This window comes from Sus scrofa, chromosome 4, assembly GCF_000003025.6.
Source record: "Sus scrofa isolate TJ Tabasco breed Duroc chromosome 4, Sscrofa11.1, whole genome shotgun sequence".
Taxonomy (NCBI): domain Eukaryota; kingdom Metazoa; phylum Chordata; class Mammalia; order Artiodactyla; family Suidae; genus Sus; species Sus scrofa.
In genome coordinates, this window is record NC_010446.5 from 112,370,225 (window position 1) to 112,385,522 (window position 15,298).

General features: G+C 40.7%; 1 protein-coding gene across 10 annotated transcripts in view; it reads right to left on the reverse strand.

Moving 5' to 3' along the window:
* NTNG1 (netrin G1) overlaps window positions 1-15,298 on the reverse strand; it is a 334,884-nt gene that overhangs the window by 89,326 nt on the left and 230,260 nt on the right. For all 10 annotated transcript variants that reach the window (XM_021090114.1, XM_021090111.1, XM_021090115.1 and 7 more), the window contains exon 4: window positions 524-696. In XM_021090114.1, coding sequence (XP_020945773.1) covers window positions 524-696 — 173 coding nt within the window. The remainder of the gene's footprint in view (window positions 1-523; window positions 697-15,298) is intronic.

Consider the following 15,298-nt stretch of genomic DNA (forward strand, 5'->3'; position numbering starts at 1 on the left):
CATGACCCCAACTGCTAGAGTCTGGAAAAAGCCAACCACTTCACTGGGCAAAGTGAGGCCATAGGCTAAACTTGGAGAGGGAAGTATCTTCTAGACAAAGCATCTCTCTTAGGTTACCCAGTATGGGAAATGGGATTGTAAACATTTAGAGAATTTCTGAGAGTAGTTTCTAGGTAAAATTCAGTTAGAGTTGGAATTTCTGAATGCCTTTGTAGTTGGAGTAGGAAATTAATTTGGGGAAGGAAGAAAAGCATCTCCTGTTTCATCCACTTAGAAAAAATTTCTCCTGTGGTTTCCATCAATTCCTGACACATTCATGTATATGTTGGACAACTCGATTTAACAAGTGATCCAAGTGCTAAAATATGCTTACAAGTGGTATAAAAAGGAACTAATGGTTTAGCTGCACTGTGAAGAGGAATGGGACTACTGGTAAGAGGAGTAAAAGTATAATTGCAAATGAAATTGGAAGGAATTAGCTTATGGTGCATAAAATACGGTTTTACCAAGCAAAGTTACTCACAGGTATTTGCGGTGCCTTTGGGGATGGGGAGGTAGGAGCCTGGACTCCAAGGTCGGCCCTGATAATTCTTCTTGCATTTCCCACAGTCTGGACCTGTAGTGTTGTGCTCACATTCACAGGTCAGTTTGCTGTTGTCATACACACACACAGTGGCATGGAGATTACATTTGCACCTAGGCAGAGGAAAGACAAGAGTTCATTGTTAAGTCAAGACAGTCTTGGTGATCACTGAGGCTTTACCCATCTATCTCCTTGGGTTGTGGCTCTCACAGCCTACAGTGCTTGAGTGCTACAGAGGCTCTTGGTAAAAGGGTAGACTTGTGGGTCCCATCCTCAGAATCTTTTCAAGTGCCCTTGAGGTGGGATTGGGATTATGATACACTATCCTCACACCACACTTTGAAGGATTTTAATGCCAGTTAGTGCAGTGGGTCTGACGTTCCTCTAAGACAACTGTGTTCCAAAATTAAGGATTTCCCAACAGACAAACTACTGCCATGGGGAGTTCCTGCTGTGGCTCAGCGGGTTAAGAACCTGACATAGTCTCCCTGAGGTCTCGATCAGGGGGTTAAGGATCCACAGATGTGGCTCAGATCTGAAGTTGCCATGGCCATGGTGTAGGCCTCAGCCTAACCCCTAGGCCTGGGAACTTTCATATGCTACAGGTGTGGCAAAAAAAAAAAAAAAAAAAAAAAAAAGAAAAGAAAAGAAAGAAAGAAATAAAAGAAAACCAGCCAAACCAAAAAACCCCAAAGACTGCCACTAGGAGAGCTTTTCCTGTGCTGTTACCAAATCCACCAGGATGTATCTGGGTTTGAAGAACAATGCCAGCTCTTGGTTTTCCTTGAGCCAGAACAACAATTCTTTTCTTTGTCTTTTTCTTTTCTTTTCTTTTGGGCTGTACCTGTGGCATGCAGAAACTCTTGGGTCAGGGATTGAACCTGCACCGAAGTTATGACCTGTGGCAACATTGGATTCTTAACGCATTGCATCACATGGGAACTTCCCCAGGACAACAATTTTTATTTGTTTACAAAGAAAATCATTGAGACAATTTGCTATTCAGACTTATTTTATAGACCCCCAAGAGGTTATAATCAAGTGTTCTCAATTCTAGGCTTGGAAATGACATTTCTCAGGCAGATGAGTTTTTCCACCAAGACCTCTAACTAATCTTAGTAGTTCTGAGACTTCCCACTCACGTAAAATAATCACAAAGGCTCTCATAAATGGGTCAAATGACTTAGAAAAAATTGCTAGCATCACAGACAATAAAAACCTATGTGTGGCAGGAGTTTGAGGTCATTAGCTAAGGCCTTGCTCTGGTGCCCATGAATAAAGCTTTGATATATGAGAGGCAACAATGGAATATGCAATTTCCACAAAAAATGCATTCCCATATCCAAAGTTTTTGACTGTAAAACTGCAAAGGCCAACTTGATATTTGTTAAGGTAGCAAGTTATAAATTGCAAGTATGAGTCGCATCCTCTGGAGAAGTAAAACCTAGGTCCACAGAATGTCCACATCCAGAGGTCAGAACAATGCACATGGGTAGACATGTGTTCACACAAAGGAGAGAATCCAGCTACCCAGGCCTGGGGAAAAAGGGCCAAGCTCTGTCAGAGTCAGAACCTGAAGCGTGTGCACGTGCATTTTAAAACTAGTCTGGCCTCTTCCAGGAACTAGGACAAAAATACAGAAAGCCAAGATTCACAATGACAAAGAAATATTGTAGTGTTTACATGTGTTTTCTTTTGTGGAAGATCTCATGAACTGTGAAGAGTAACAATATTCTTTCTAAGGAAGGAAAATAAGATTCTTTAACAACTGCTGTTGGTTTCTGCAATGTCTATAATGCACCATCCAAGTTTCTTTCTTGTGCACTGATGGTCTGTTTGGAACACTGACCCATTCTTATGACAAGGGAGCAAAGGAGTGGCTAAGACTATTACCGAGAGATGCTGGGCCCTTTTCTAACTAAAAGGTACAGCCCCTAAAGCAATGGCCACCCACTCAAACCTCTCTGGATAAGACCCAATCTCAGCTTCCTCAGGGCTTGACTACAGTGTGTATACTTATAGCTACACTCTGCCCTTTGTCTAGTTATAAATTATAATAAGCTGAAAGACTACTATTTAAACCATACCTATTCAACTTTCAACATATAAACGGATTCTTTAAAAATGAACACTTGTACAATCTTTTAAAAAGAGAAAAAATCCAGTTAAGTGAAACAGTGTTTAATTATGAGCTAGATCTTATAACATTCTCCTACAGGCTGAGTTTTATGTGCTAAGTTACTTATTAAAGGCTCTTTCTCCTTCCCCCATTAGCACCTTTATTTATGGGTGTGTTTATATATATGGAAGATGTTAGAAACCTAAGTGCTAGAAGCACCAGCTTATACTGATTCAGCTCTCTATCTGGTGTTAAAAATTTCAAATGAGGAAATGAACACTGTGACCCCAAAGAATATGCTGGATTCATGTGTAAAGACCAAGAATTCAAGTAATAATTATAAATTGGATTATATATCTTGTAACTATTAATACCTTCATACTGGTAGTCATTCTCTGAGTTACAGTCAATTTCCATTCTACAGACTATATTCTTCGAATAACGTAATGAAATGAAAGAGGAATAGATGAATATTTAGTCTTATCTTCTCAGATTTCCTTCAATTAAAGGTTCAGGTTCATCTTCACCTGTCCAAAGGCTTTTTAATCATTCAAGGCTCAGCTCAATCTGCATCTTTTCTGATATCTATCCTGCCCACTGTAGACACCCTAATCTCTAGGCTTCTGATTCCCTTAAATGTTTCTGTATGTTTGGTTTGGTTGGATGGTACTTAAGGCCCTTCTTTTAGAATTTTTATTCATTACATCTCTACCATCTTAAGGAAGAAAAGTATCTACTTTGTACCTTAGTCTTCTTTTCTGGCTACCCTCTTTAACACATTTCTTTCCGTGTTTGTTTTCTACACTTGCCATCTCCTTTTGTTCATCTCTCACTCGCTCACTGTTTCTACCTAACTACCACCTCTCTTGCCAACATCACTCGTGACCTCCTGAGGAAAATCCAATGGACTTTTCCTTGCCTTAACTGACTCCTTAGGAGCATCTGACTCTGTGGGCACCCTCTCCCCTGACACATTCTCCCGGCTGGATTCTCAAGCTCATTTTCAGGATCCTATTCTGTGTATTCTCTTCATGTGCTCTTCTTTGGGTTCTTGACCAGCATGAGCCTAAGTGACTCTCCTTGGGCATGCTTAACCAGGCTGTCCCTTCAGCTTGCTGTGTAGTCCTTAACTGACGTTGAGTTACAGGCATTTTATTTTTTAAACATTTTTAAATTTTTTATTTTTATTTTTTGCTTTTTAGGCACATGGAGATGCCCAGGGTAGGGGTCTAAGTGGAGCTTCAGCTGCCAGCCTGCACCACAGCCACAGAAAGCCAGATCCGAGCCAAGTCTGTGACCTACACCACAGCTCACAGCAATGTCAGATCCTTAACCCACTGAGCAAGGTCAGGCATCGAACCTGCAACCTCATGGTTCCTAGTCGGATTCGTTTCCACTGTGCCACAATCGGAACTCCCTGAGTTATAGGCATTTTAAAGAAAACTTGCATCATTTTCTTTACCCCAGAAGAAAATAAACATATGAAAAATAAACTCAAACATTGGAAACATTTTAAGAGATTCAGGGATTATGTTTTACACATAAGGATCCACAGAGCCCTCTTCTTCCATTATCTCAAGATGAAGATTATACGACCGCATGCTGAAAAGTCCTGATACTGTATCTCTATTGTGGATCTCTTTCCTGGGCATGTCTAACTCAGCACATCCCTCTTCCACCGCCTCCTCTTTTTGTGTTTTCTGTCTTAGTACACTGCACTACCTTCTCGTTAGCTGGTCAAGAATGACATCTCTGACCCTTTCCTATCGTATCTAATTTGTCCTTGCTCAGGCTCTCACCAAACTCTGAAATTCGCTTGATAACTCTCACATACACAGGTCTAGCCACTGCCACTTCTCTAGTTGACATCACCATCATCATCTTTTCTGGTTTATTGCAATGGCTTCTAGAAAGACCTTACTGCCTCCAGCCATGTTCCTCTTTAGTCTAATTACATCGCAATAATCAAAACAATCATTTACACAAAAATATTTGGGTCACCCTGGCTTAGAACTATTGAAAGATTTCCCATTATTCTCAGAATAGAGTCCAAGATCTATGGCATGGTTTACAAGTCTCTTTGAAATCTATCTCGTGTCCCATTTCCGTTCTCATCTGTACAATTAGTTCTGCAAACTTTGCCTTCAGGTAAACTGTTCCTTCTGCCTAGAACATATCTCTACCTCCTTTTTCTGCATAATTTTTTACCATTCAGATGTCAACTTGGAAATCTCAGTGTTTGGTTCCTAGGAGATAGTCGAAGAACAACTGCCAATTAACTTCTCTGACCCACTAGAAGGCCTTTCCTAGGGGTTCCTGTGACGCAAAATGAGGCCATTCCCATGTTGAAGCCCACACTATCTCTGCTATAGACTTAGGCTGTATTGCAGTGGTTTATTCTCCCGTCACTCTCACTGTCAAGCCCCTGGAAGTAGCAGTCATATTTGACTTGCTTAGTGTAATATCGTTAGCATGTGTCAAGGTACTTGGCACATAATAAGTATTGTGAAAATGTCTGACAAATAAACAAGTGACCAATAAACAACCAAACTTCCCGAAAGCAGGAACTTCATGTGCATGTTCTACAATGATGAGCACATTAATGGACTAAAAATAGAGAATTAAGGGGCATTGTACTTAATCAAGCACTGTGGGCTGAAAATTGCCATGTACTCTTAGCACTGGTTTTCATAACTCTATAAAATTGGTGAGACCTTGTAAACCCAATTTAATTTAAACTCCAGAAGATCTGTCAAATGTCTGAAGCCTAACACAAGAACTATTCTAAAAAAAAAAAAAAATGCCTAAAAGACCCAGGAGAATAAGATAACTTAAGAGAGGAAAAGCAGAGCATCTGTGTAGCATAATTATTCTGGAATGGACATCTTTTTTTTTTTTTTCCCGTTTTCTTTTTAGGCCCACACCTGCAGCATATGGAAGTTCCTGGACTAGGGGTTGAATTGGAGCTGCAGCAATGCCAGATCTGAGCCAGGTCTGCAACCTACACTGCAGCTCATGGTAATGCCAGATCCTTAACCCACTGAGTGGGGCTAGGGATCAAACCGGCACCCTCATGGATACTAGTCAGGGTTGTTACCGCTGAGCCTCGAGGGGGAGCTCCTGGAATGTGCATCTTTTAACTTCCGCTCCCCATGTAAAGATGGTCACCTGGTTCAGGTGAACTGTCGCAGGGTTGCTTGGGCACTGGCTACAACTATAGCTGGTCTGAGCAGTAAATCTGCTGACCTAGCTTGGCTTCTGAGCTGTCTCTCTTCAGTCCCTGTGACAACTGCTGTGGCAGGGCCGAGTTTGTGAAAGTGGACGCTGAGGCATCACAATGTTAGCCTGTCTGGAAATGGTTCTCTTCCATTTTCTCATCACCTCATTCCAATCGGACGCTAAAATCTTTTATTTAGAGCTTCTGCCAGAGTGGTTTTTCCACCAACAGGAAAAAAAATGGATTTCACAATGCTGAGAGATTGCTCTCAATTCCTGGTGTTACGACCTCCAGCCTTGTGATGGGGTGGAGGGCAGACTTCCGTGACATCCACTTGTCTCTGACAGATTCATTATCCATTTCCATGGCCATCCAGCTGCCACGCCTGCCGTCACATTAGGCGGGGGAGAACCTGCACAAGTAGAGACCTAACAGGCTTTGCTAGCAGTTAGATATCTGATGTTCTGGAGAGCTGAGCCTATTCACCAATTCTGTTTACACATACAGAACTCACACCAAGACGCTGCAGATAAGACTGACTTGCTTATTTCACAATGATCCACTTATGTAAATGACAAATCACACGCATGTTCAAATAAGGGCATTGCTAAGACAGACTTAAAAAAAAAAAGTGAGCTCTGTACTGTGATGCAAACTTAATGAAAAAGTGCCTTCAACCAGGTCTGCACTTCCTGTGTTTTAGTGACCAGCTGTCACGAGTCAATTTAATCTTGCTTATAAGAAGGCTCCAACATTTAGATCTGTGCCACCTGCCGGTAGGTATGAAGGACCCATACAGCCTGTCTGTTTATATATATAACTTTATATATTTCTTCTGGGAAGCACGTTACCTGCCAGTTTCCTGTGAGTTAGAGGTCTGTACATGTAGACTATTAGTAGTGTTTCAAATAAAGGCACCAAGACAAAGAAGTTCAAAACCGGCCCTTTGTTTTTAAGAGGAAAACAGGCTTGCTGCTTTGGGGCTGTTTTTATGCCATAGGAGAATTCACCCTGAAGTGAATGAAATTTAAGCATCGAGACCCTTCCAAAACCTTAAGAAGGTCCCTAGCACTGTGTTCACATAGTCATATGCTTTTGTATTATTTTCACAAATAAGATGATACAGTTTTAATTAATGAAGGTTTTTCCTTAATAGTCAACCCTCCCAAAGGATGTAAATTTCAGGCACAACAAACCTTTGGTTGTAGCCCTTGCATTGGATTGGCACTAGCTACATAAATACTTGTAGAAAATGAGTGAGCACAAATATCAGTGATTTGGAGATGTCTTTTTCTAAAGGTGATAAATCATAAAACACCTCTCACAGACTTTTTCTCCTCTGCAGCCCCTTCACCTTTCTTTTTGCACTTTGGCACATGAATTTTTGATTTCTACCTCAATACATTATTTGAAATGGGACACCTGCAGCAAAATGACTTAGAGATTATGAGTTATGACACTGGAATCCGATGGCCTGGGTTCCAAATCTGCCTGTGCCAGTTATTTGCCGTGAGGTCATGGACGAGTGACTTAACAAAGAAATAAACAGCGCTAACCTTGACTAAGGACTTCCGAACACCTGCTAAAAATATTATGTTATGAGCTTTTTGCATATTTCACACATTATTTCAGACAAACTTCAAAATAATCCTATGAAATTGGCGCTATCAATAACTATAGACATTTGGGTATTGAGGGATGATGAAATCCAAGGTTCCCAGGCAGTATGAGCTAGAGCAGGGATTTGAACTATGGGCAGCCAGCCTGCAGAATTGTGCTCTTACCACTGCAGAAGGCATACTGTCTTCCTAAGTATGGCCAGGCCTCAGACACCACAGGGACAATAATGAATGTGCTTCAAAGAGCAGTTCTGGGTCCTGAATGAGATAATCCATACATACTCTTAGCATAATGAAAAGTTATTAATAAATGCTAGTTTCAATTATCGCCACCATTTCTGTAGTTACTATAGCTACTGCTGCTATCAGAATGGGCTGTCTGATTTCATTCTGTAAGCTTTAATAAATAACACATTCTATGGATAACCCTGTGAGGGTTCTCCTGATTCAAAGAGAAGAAACGTAGAGTCCTAATCTCCAAGAAGACGCAATATGTTGAGTAAAGAAGGTTAAACATACCTGGACTAACTACAGATCATTAAATACTCTATTTAATCATGACAATATCAGGATGCAGGGCAGTAACACTGAATTGTTTCTACATTGATGAGGATGTATTTGTAATGAACACTCGGAGGTACAGCCTGCATAGCCCCTAACATTGAAGGCAGGTGAAAAAAAAAATATTAACACTTACCGAAGCCTACTATGGCCCTGGGACAGAAATAGATGCGTTATGTATGTTATTTCACCTCATCCTCGTCACCACTTCGAGAAGGAGGTATGAGTGTGATTTATAGATGTGGAAAGTGGCTGAGAATAGTAAAATAACTTGCTCAAGGAAACACAGAGCTGGTAAGTGGTAGCCAAGAGTCAATTGCAAAAGCCAGCCTCTTTCTAGTACATCACTTTATTTGAGGAAGAACAAAGGAAACTGGTTCACAGGAGAATTAGACCTGTGGTTCTAAACAGTGATACTAATACTTGTACTCTAATACTTGCTACTCAAGATGTGGTCCGTGGAGCAGATGCCGGATCACCTGAGGGCTTGTTAGAAATCCCAAGCCTCCCACCTCCATTCTAACAATGAATAAACATCTGGATTTTCACCAACTCTCTAGGTACAGTAAAGGTTTGAAAGGACTGCGGAGCTCACCAGGTGTCAAACCCTGATGAACCAGAAAACTAAAATCACAGGAGAGATCCTTATGCAAAGCTTCTCCCTTCCACGGTATTGTTCGGAAATCTCTGTCCTAAACCTGACTAGCACCAAGGTTCTAGCTGTACTCACAGACTGAATATATACATTTATTTCCAGAACATATGAGGAACTCCTTTTTTTTTTTTTTGCCTTTTCTAGGACTGCTCCCTTGGCATATGGAGGTTCCCAGGCCAGGGGTCTAATTGGAGCTGTAGCCGTTGGCGACACCACAGCCACAGCAATGCGGGATCCGAGCTGCGTCTGCGACCTACACCACAGCTCATGGCAGTGCCAGATCCTTAACCCACTGAGCAAGGCCAGGGATTGAACCTGCAACCTCATGGTTCCTAGTAGGATTCGTTAACCACTGCGCCACGATGGGAACTCCAGGAACTCTTTTTTTTTAAAGTTATATTTGATTTGGAAATTTCTTTCTCTTTCTTCCTTTCTTCCTTTCTTTTATTTCTTCCTTTCTTTCTTTTCTTCCTTCCTTCCTTTCTTTCTCTCTCTCTCTCTCTCTCTTCCTGCCACGCCCACAGCTTGTGGAAGTCCCAGGGCCAGAGATCAAATTCCAGCCACAACAGCAACCCAAGCCGCTGCATGCAGTGACAATGCCAGATCCTTAACCCAATGCACCACAAGAGAGATCCCTAGGAGGAACTCTTATAATTTATTAATAAAATGACAACCCAACTAGAAAATGGACAAAGGATCTAAATAGATGTTTCTCCAAAGAAGATACATGCTAATGGCTGGTACGTACCAGTAAGTACATTAAAAAACGCTCATTGGTCATTAGAGAAATGAAAATTAATACCAACGTGAGATACCACTTCACATCCACTAGGATGATTATAATTTAAGAAGATGAGAGTTCCTATCACAACTCAGTGATAACAAACCTGACTAGCATCCATGAGGACACGGTTCAATCCCTGGCCTTGCTCAGTGGGTTAAAGGATCCGGCATTGCCATGAGCCATGATGTAGGTCGCAGATGTGGCTCGGATCCCACATTGCTGTGGCTGTGGCAGCTGGAGCTCGGATTTGACCCCTAGCCTGGGAATTTCCATATACCATGAGCGAGACCCTAAAAAGACAAAAGAAGAAAAAAGATGGATACCAGCAAATGTTGGTAATGACACTGAGAAGTTGGAACCCTCACATATTGCTGGTACAAATGTAAAATTGCACAATCACTTTGGCAAACAGTCTGGCAGTTCCTCAAAAAGGTAAACATACAATTACCATATGATCAAACAATTCTATTCCTAGGTATTTAACCCAGGAGGACTGAAAACACAGCAATAGAAAAACTCGTACACAAATGTTCATAGCAACATTGCCAAAAACTGGAAACAACCCAAATGTCTTTCAGCTGATGAATGAACAAACAAAATGGAGATAACATTAAAAAAACAAAGTAATGAAGCGCTGGTACCCATCACTATGTGGATAAACCTTGAACATATTCTGCCAAATCAAAGAAGCCAGACACAAAGGGCCATATAATACATATTTTCCTTTATATGAAGCACCCAGAATAGGCAAGTCTATACAGACAAAAGCAGATGAGTGATTACCAGGAGTGGGAAGAGGAACAAATAGGAGGTGACTGCTTAATGGACAGGGCTTCTTTTAGAGTGATGAAAATGTTCTGGACTTCAATAGTGCCGACGGCCGACAACTTTTTGAATATACTAAAACCCACTAAATTGTTCACTAGATAAATGAAAAAATAAATGAAACAGGGTATTTATCCAAAAGAGATGACAGAAAACATTGGATAAGAGTTTGGGCTCTGGGTCAGGTAGTCTAGTGTTAGCAGGAAGCTTAGGCAAGTTCTTAAGGCTCATTTTACTCCTTTGTACAACAAGAATAGTATAATACTTACCTTAGAGGTTGCTGGCAGGGTTGAATGATACAGTACAATGAATTGAAATTGCTAATTAATCTAGTCTTTCTTTTTCCACACCAGAAGAGTTTTAGCTAGTCACATGGACTACATTTCCCAGCACTTCCTCGAGCTACATGTGACCATGTGACTACATCCCAGGCAAGGGGTTATTAAATAGCAGGAATGGTGTCTGGGACACCCCCTGCCAGGCCTGCACTCCTTCCCCCATTTCTCACTTAGTTCCAGGAACATGCAGGTGGTATTGAGCCATCCTGGATCACGAGGACTCTGGGAGTAGCCCTGGATGGTGGAACCAGGGCTCTCAGACAACCTCCACTGCAGTCAGGGGAAGGTGGGTTCAGGTGGGTGTGTGGAACTGAGCCACCATTCCAGCTGGAGCACCTACCTTCCAACTGCAAGGGGAGAGAAATAGACTACTTTATTTAAGGCATGGTTAATGGGAGTGTATTTTACACACATTTAAAATTTATCTGAACACAGCACCTCATCTGTAATAAGCACTTAATAAATACAAGCTACTACTATCATCACTTCTATTATTAAGCACAGTCTTCTTGCAAAAGCCTAGAGCTTCAAATATCAAATGGGGCTGGTCTGATCTTAATCCTACTAAGAAAAGAGAAGGCTCCAACATTTCTAGCCTTCTACTTCCTCTTCTTTCATGCATAAAACCCAGAGTCTGATGCTAGTTTTCCCTGTTAAGCAAAAATATTTTCAGAAGATGTATTCTTATAAGCTAAGCCATGGTCAAAGTTCAATGTGAAATAGGTATCTGCTTATAATCTTTTAAAAGCAGCAACACATCAACAGACCACCAAAGACAGCCAACTTGTGTTTGGATTCCTGTATTACAGGAGAAGCAACAATGAAAGAAAGGGTGTTAAGACTGCAGGAAACCACCCTGAAAATCAAGAGGTCAGGTTTCCATATGGCTCCTGAGCTAATTATTTCACAGTATATTGAGTTCCTCTTTTTAAAAATTTTGTTTATTTATTTATTTCCACTGTACAGTATGGGGACCAATTTACACATACATGTATACATAATTTTTCCTCCCATTGTCGTGTTGTAAGTATCTAGACATAGTTCTCAGTGCTACACAGCAGGATCTCATTGTAAATACATTCCAAGAGCAATAGTTTGCATCCATTAACCCCAAGCTCCCGATCCCTCCCCCCACCCCTTCCCCCTGGGGCAACCACAAGTCTATTCTCCAAGTCCATGATTTTCTTTTCTGTGGAAAGGTTCATTTGAGCTGTATATTAGATTCCAGTTATAAGTGATATCATATGTATTTATCTTTCTGACTCACTTCACTCAGTATGAGAGTCTCTAGTTCCATCCATGTTGCTGCAAATGGCATTATGCCATTCTTTTTTATGGCTGAGTAGTATTCCATTGTGTATATATACCACATCTTCTGAATCCAATCAACTGTCGATGGACATTTGGGTTGTTTCCATGTCTTGGCTATTGTGAATAGAGTTGCAATGAACATGCAGGTGTATGTATCTTTTTTAAGGAAAGTTTTGTCTGGATATGTGCCCAAGAGTGGGACTGCTGGGTCATATGGTAGTTCTATGTATAGATTTCTAAGGTACCTCCATACTGAATTCCTAATATGGGCCCTGGTTGATGGGGTGGAGGGTATCCTTGCCTAACTTTTGTTCTTGAAAGAATTAATAGTTTTTATTTTGGGAGTGTAAAATAAAAACAGATCTTGATCAATTCTTCACTGACTCTGGGATCCTAAAGATCTTTTCAAAAAATATATCAGGCAATGTGTTTGTTCCAAAAATTGATGGACAAAAGACGAGAAAGCTTTTGTATATATTTTGCAATAAATGACTTAGACATCCTTATGGCATTTTAAAAACCCTCTGAAAGTTCCATTTAAACCTTACTTGAGACCCTAAACTTACCCACAGTGAAGCACCAGATTACACGACTCACTAAACTGCTGGTTCTTTTAGTTAATATTAAAAATAGCCCTTTTCTGTTTCTAAAGCTTACAGGGGAGACTAGAGTACCATGACCATAAAATAAAAATAGGAGCTTATAAATTTGAGATAATGCATTGTCCGAGATTGTAGTGGGCATATGATGGTACTCTGACCAGTTTACTACACCCATGAGAAATCTGGTTAGACAAGAGGTGCTGAAGAATAAAAGGCATAACATGATAATCATTGCAATCCAGATTGCCACTCTTCTCTGCACAACTGATCAATCTGATGACTGGCAGGTAAAGAGCTTGTTAACTTAAGACTCAACTAATTCAAGGCCAATTAACAACTACATATGATCCTAGATGCTTAATATGTGCAAAGTGAACCATTCTTTTTTTTTTTTTTTTTTCTTTTTCTCTCTCTCTTTTTTAAAATGCCACACCATGGCATATGGAAGTTCCTAGGCTAGGAGTCAAATCAGAGCTGCAGCTGCAGGCCTACACCACAGCTACAGCAACACCGGATCCGGGCTACATCTGCAAGACCTATGCTGCAGCTCATGGAAACATGGCAATTCCAGATTCTTAACCCACTGGCCCAGGGCAGGGATCGAACCCACATCCTCACAGATATTATGTGAGGGTCTTAACCTGCTAAGCCACAATGGGAAATCCAAATGAACAATTCAAATTCTTTTTGAAAAAAACAGAAAATCTAGGGGGACTCCAATCCCAGAAATGCAAATGATCATTTTTCAAGGAACCAGATTCTATAGGACACATAGGGCAACATGATATTAAGAGCATGGACTCTGGATACAAAGGGCCTGAGTTCAAATCCTGGCTTTACCATGAACTTGCTGGGTGTCCCCAACCAAGTATCAGTTGCCTCACCTATAATATGGACTACTATTGGTAACTATTACATAGGATTTCTATAAAGAGTAAATGAAAGAGTCCATGTACAGTGTCTATCACAGATTCTGGTAGATACCAAGTATTCAGTAAACGTTAGCGATTATTATAGGGAGGTATGGCAATGTCACGACTATCTAAAAGTCCTTCACGTTCCCTTATCTCTTGTCATCACCTATAAAACATGTGGAAAAACTAAAAGACTCATTTTTCCCAGTCTTCCCTTCCTTTAGGGTTGGCCAAATTACATAGTTCTAACCAATGAAATGTGACCAGAAATCATGAGGTAGGGGTTCAGGAAAGCTTTTTAAAAAGGACAGCTTAAATGTAATCATTCATTCCTTTGGGTTTTTTCCTACTTTCTCTTTGCCCTTTCCTCCCGCTTTTTGTCTGGGGTCCAATCTGAAATGCTAGTGGGACTTAACGCTTTGCAATTATAAGAGCTGTTCTGTTTAATGAAGGGTGAGTGAGAGGTTAGAAGGAAACCAAGGCCTGAGCCTGTCTTTACACACTGTGTGAACCCCTAGCCACTGACCTCCCCAGGTCCTGCTATGAGCGAAAAACAAGCCCCACCTGTTTAAGATGGTCAGCTTTCCTGTTTTTGGAAATCAAAATCTATTCTTTTTTGTTTGTTTGTTTGTTTGCCTTTTCTAGGGCCACTCCCAAGGCATATGGAGAGTCCCAGGCTAGGGATCCAATGGGAGCTGTAGCCGCCGGCCTACGCCAGAGCCACAGCAATGCCAGATCTGAGCCGCGTCTGCGACCTATACCACAGCTCACGGCAACGCCGGATGCCCAACCCACTAAGCAAGGCCAGGGATCGAACCTGCAACCTCATGGTTCCTAGTCGGATTCGTTAACCACTGCGCCACAACGGGAACTCCCGGAAATCTATTCTTATATAAAAAGCAGTTCCAAAGATTGTTGATGTACTCAGGTTATATTCACACCTATTTCTGTGGTTTATGGTAACTAAGTAAGCCAACTAAGCTACGCTTCTTTTTTTCTCTTTGTAGAACCACATACATGAAAGAGGTCTTCCACCTATCTTTTTATTTTTCACTTTCAATTTGATGTGAACTATATACCATGATAATTTCTTATACACCTCCTTGGATTAAAAAAAATACAATTCTCTTCTTTTCCTTGGAGAAATTGGGACAAAAGAAAAACAGGGCAGGAATAAACCTAAAGCTGAACTGTACTCTGCAAAGCCAGTGAGTTCAGTAAGGCTGATACCCTGGGATGCCTTCATCAGGTTGGATTGTATGGTATGTTTTTGAGATCTCTTAAATATGTATATTTGTCCACTTAAAAAGGTCTTATTTCTTCAAATGGTTACATTCGAGTCTGATTAAAAATAGATCAGACTGAATAAATATCTTTATGATGAGAAATAAAAGTTAAACCTGTGCAAAAGAATACATGACAGCAACCTTACTCTATACTTTTACTTTTCTCTACAAAATTTGAGAGGAAATTGAATTAGATTTCCATGGGTGGTATGGAAAATTGGGGGAAATAGCTTTCTTTTAATTCTCCATTTTCTGAGAAGTAAAATAATATCCAATAGAGAAGAATGCACCTAGCAAAGCCTTTGTTCCCCCCCCCCATTTGGTGGCCTATTTTTGTTAACAAGCCTTGGAAAAGTTGAAGTTTAAAGACCAAACGAAAAAAAAAAAAAAAAAAGAAAGAAAAGAAAAAAAAAAAAGAAAAGACAGAGAGAGAGGTAAAAGGAAAAAAAACCCTGCCCACTGAAAGAGCATGATCTTACTTGCT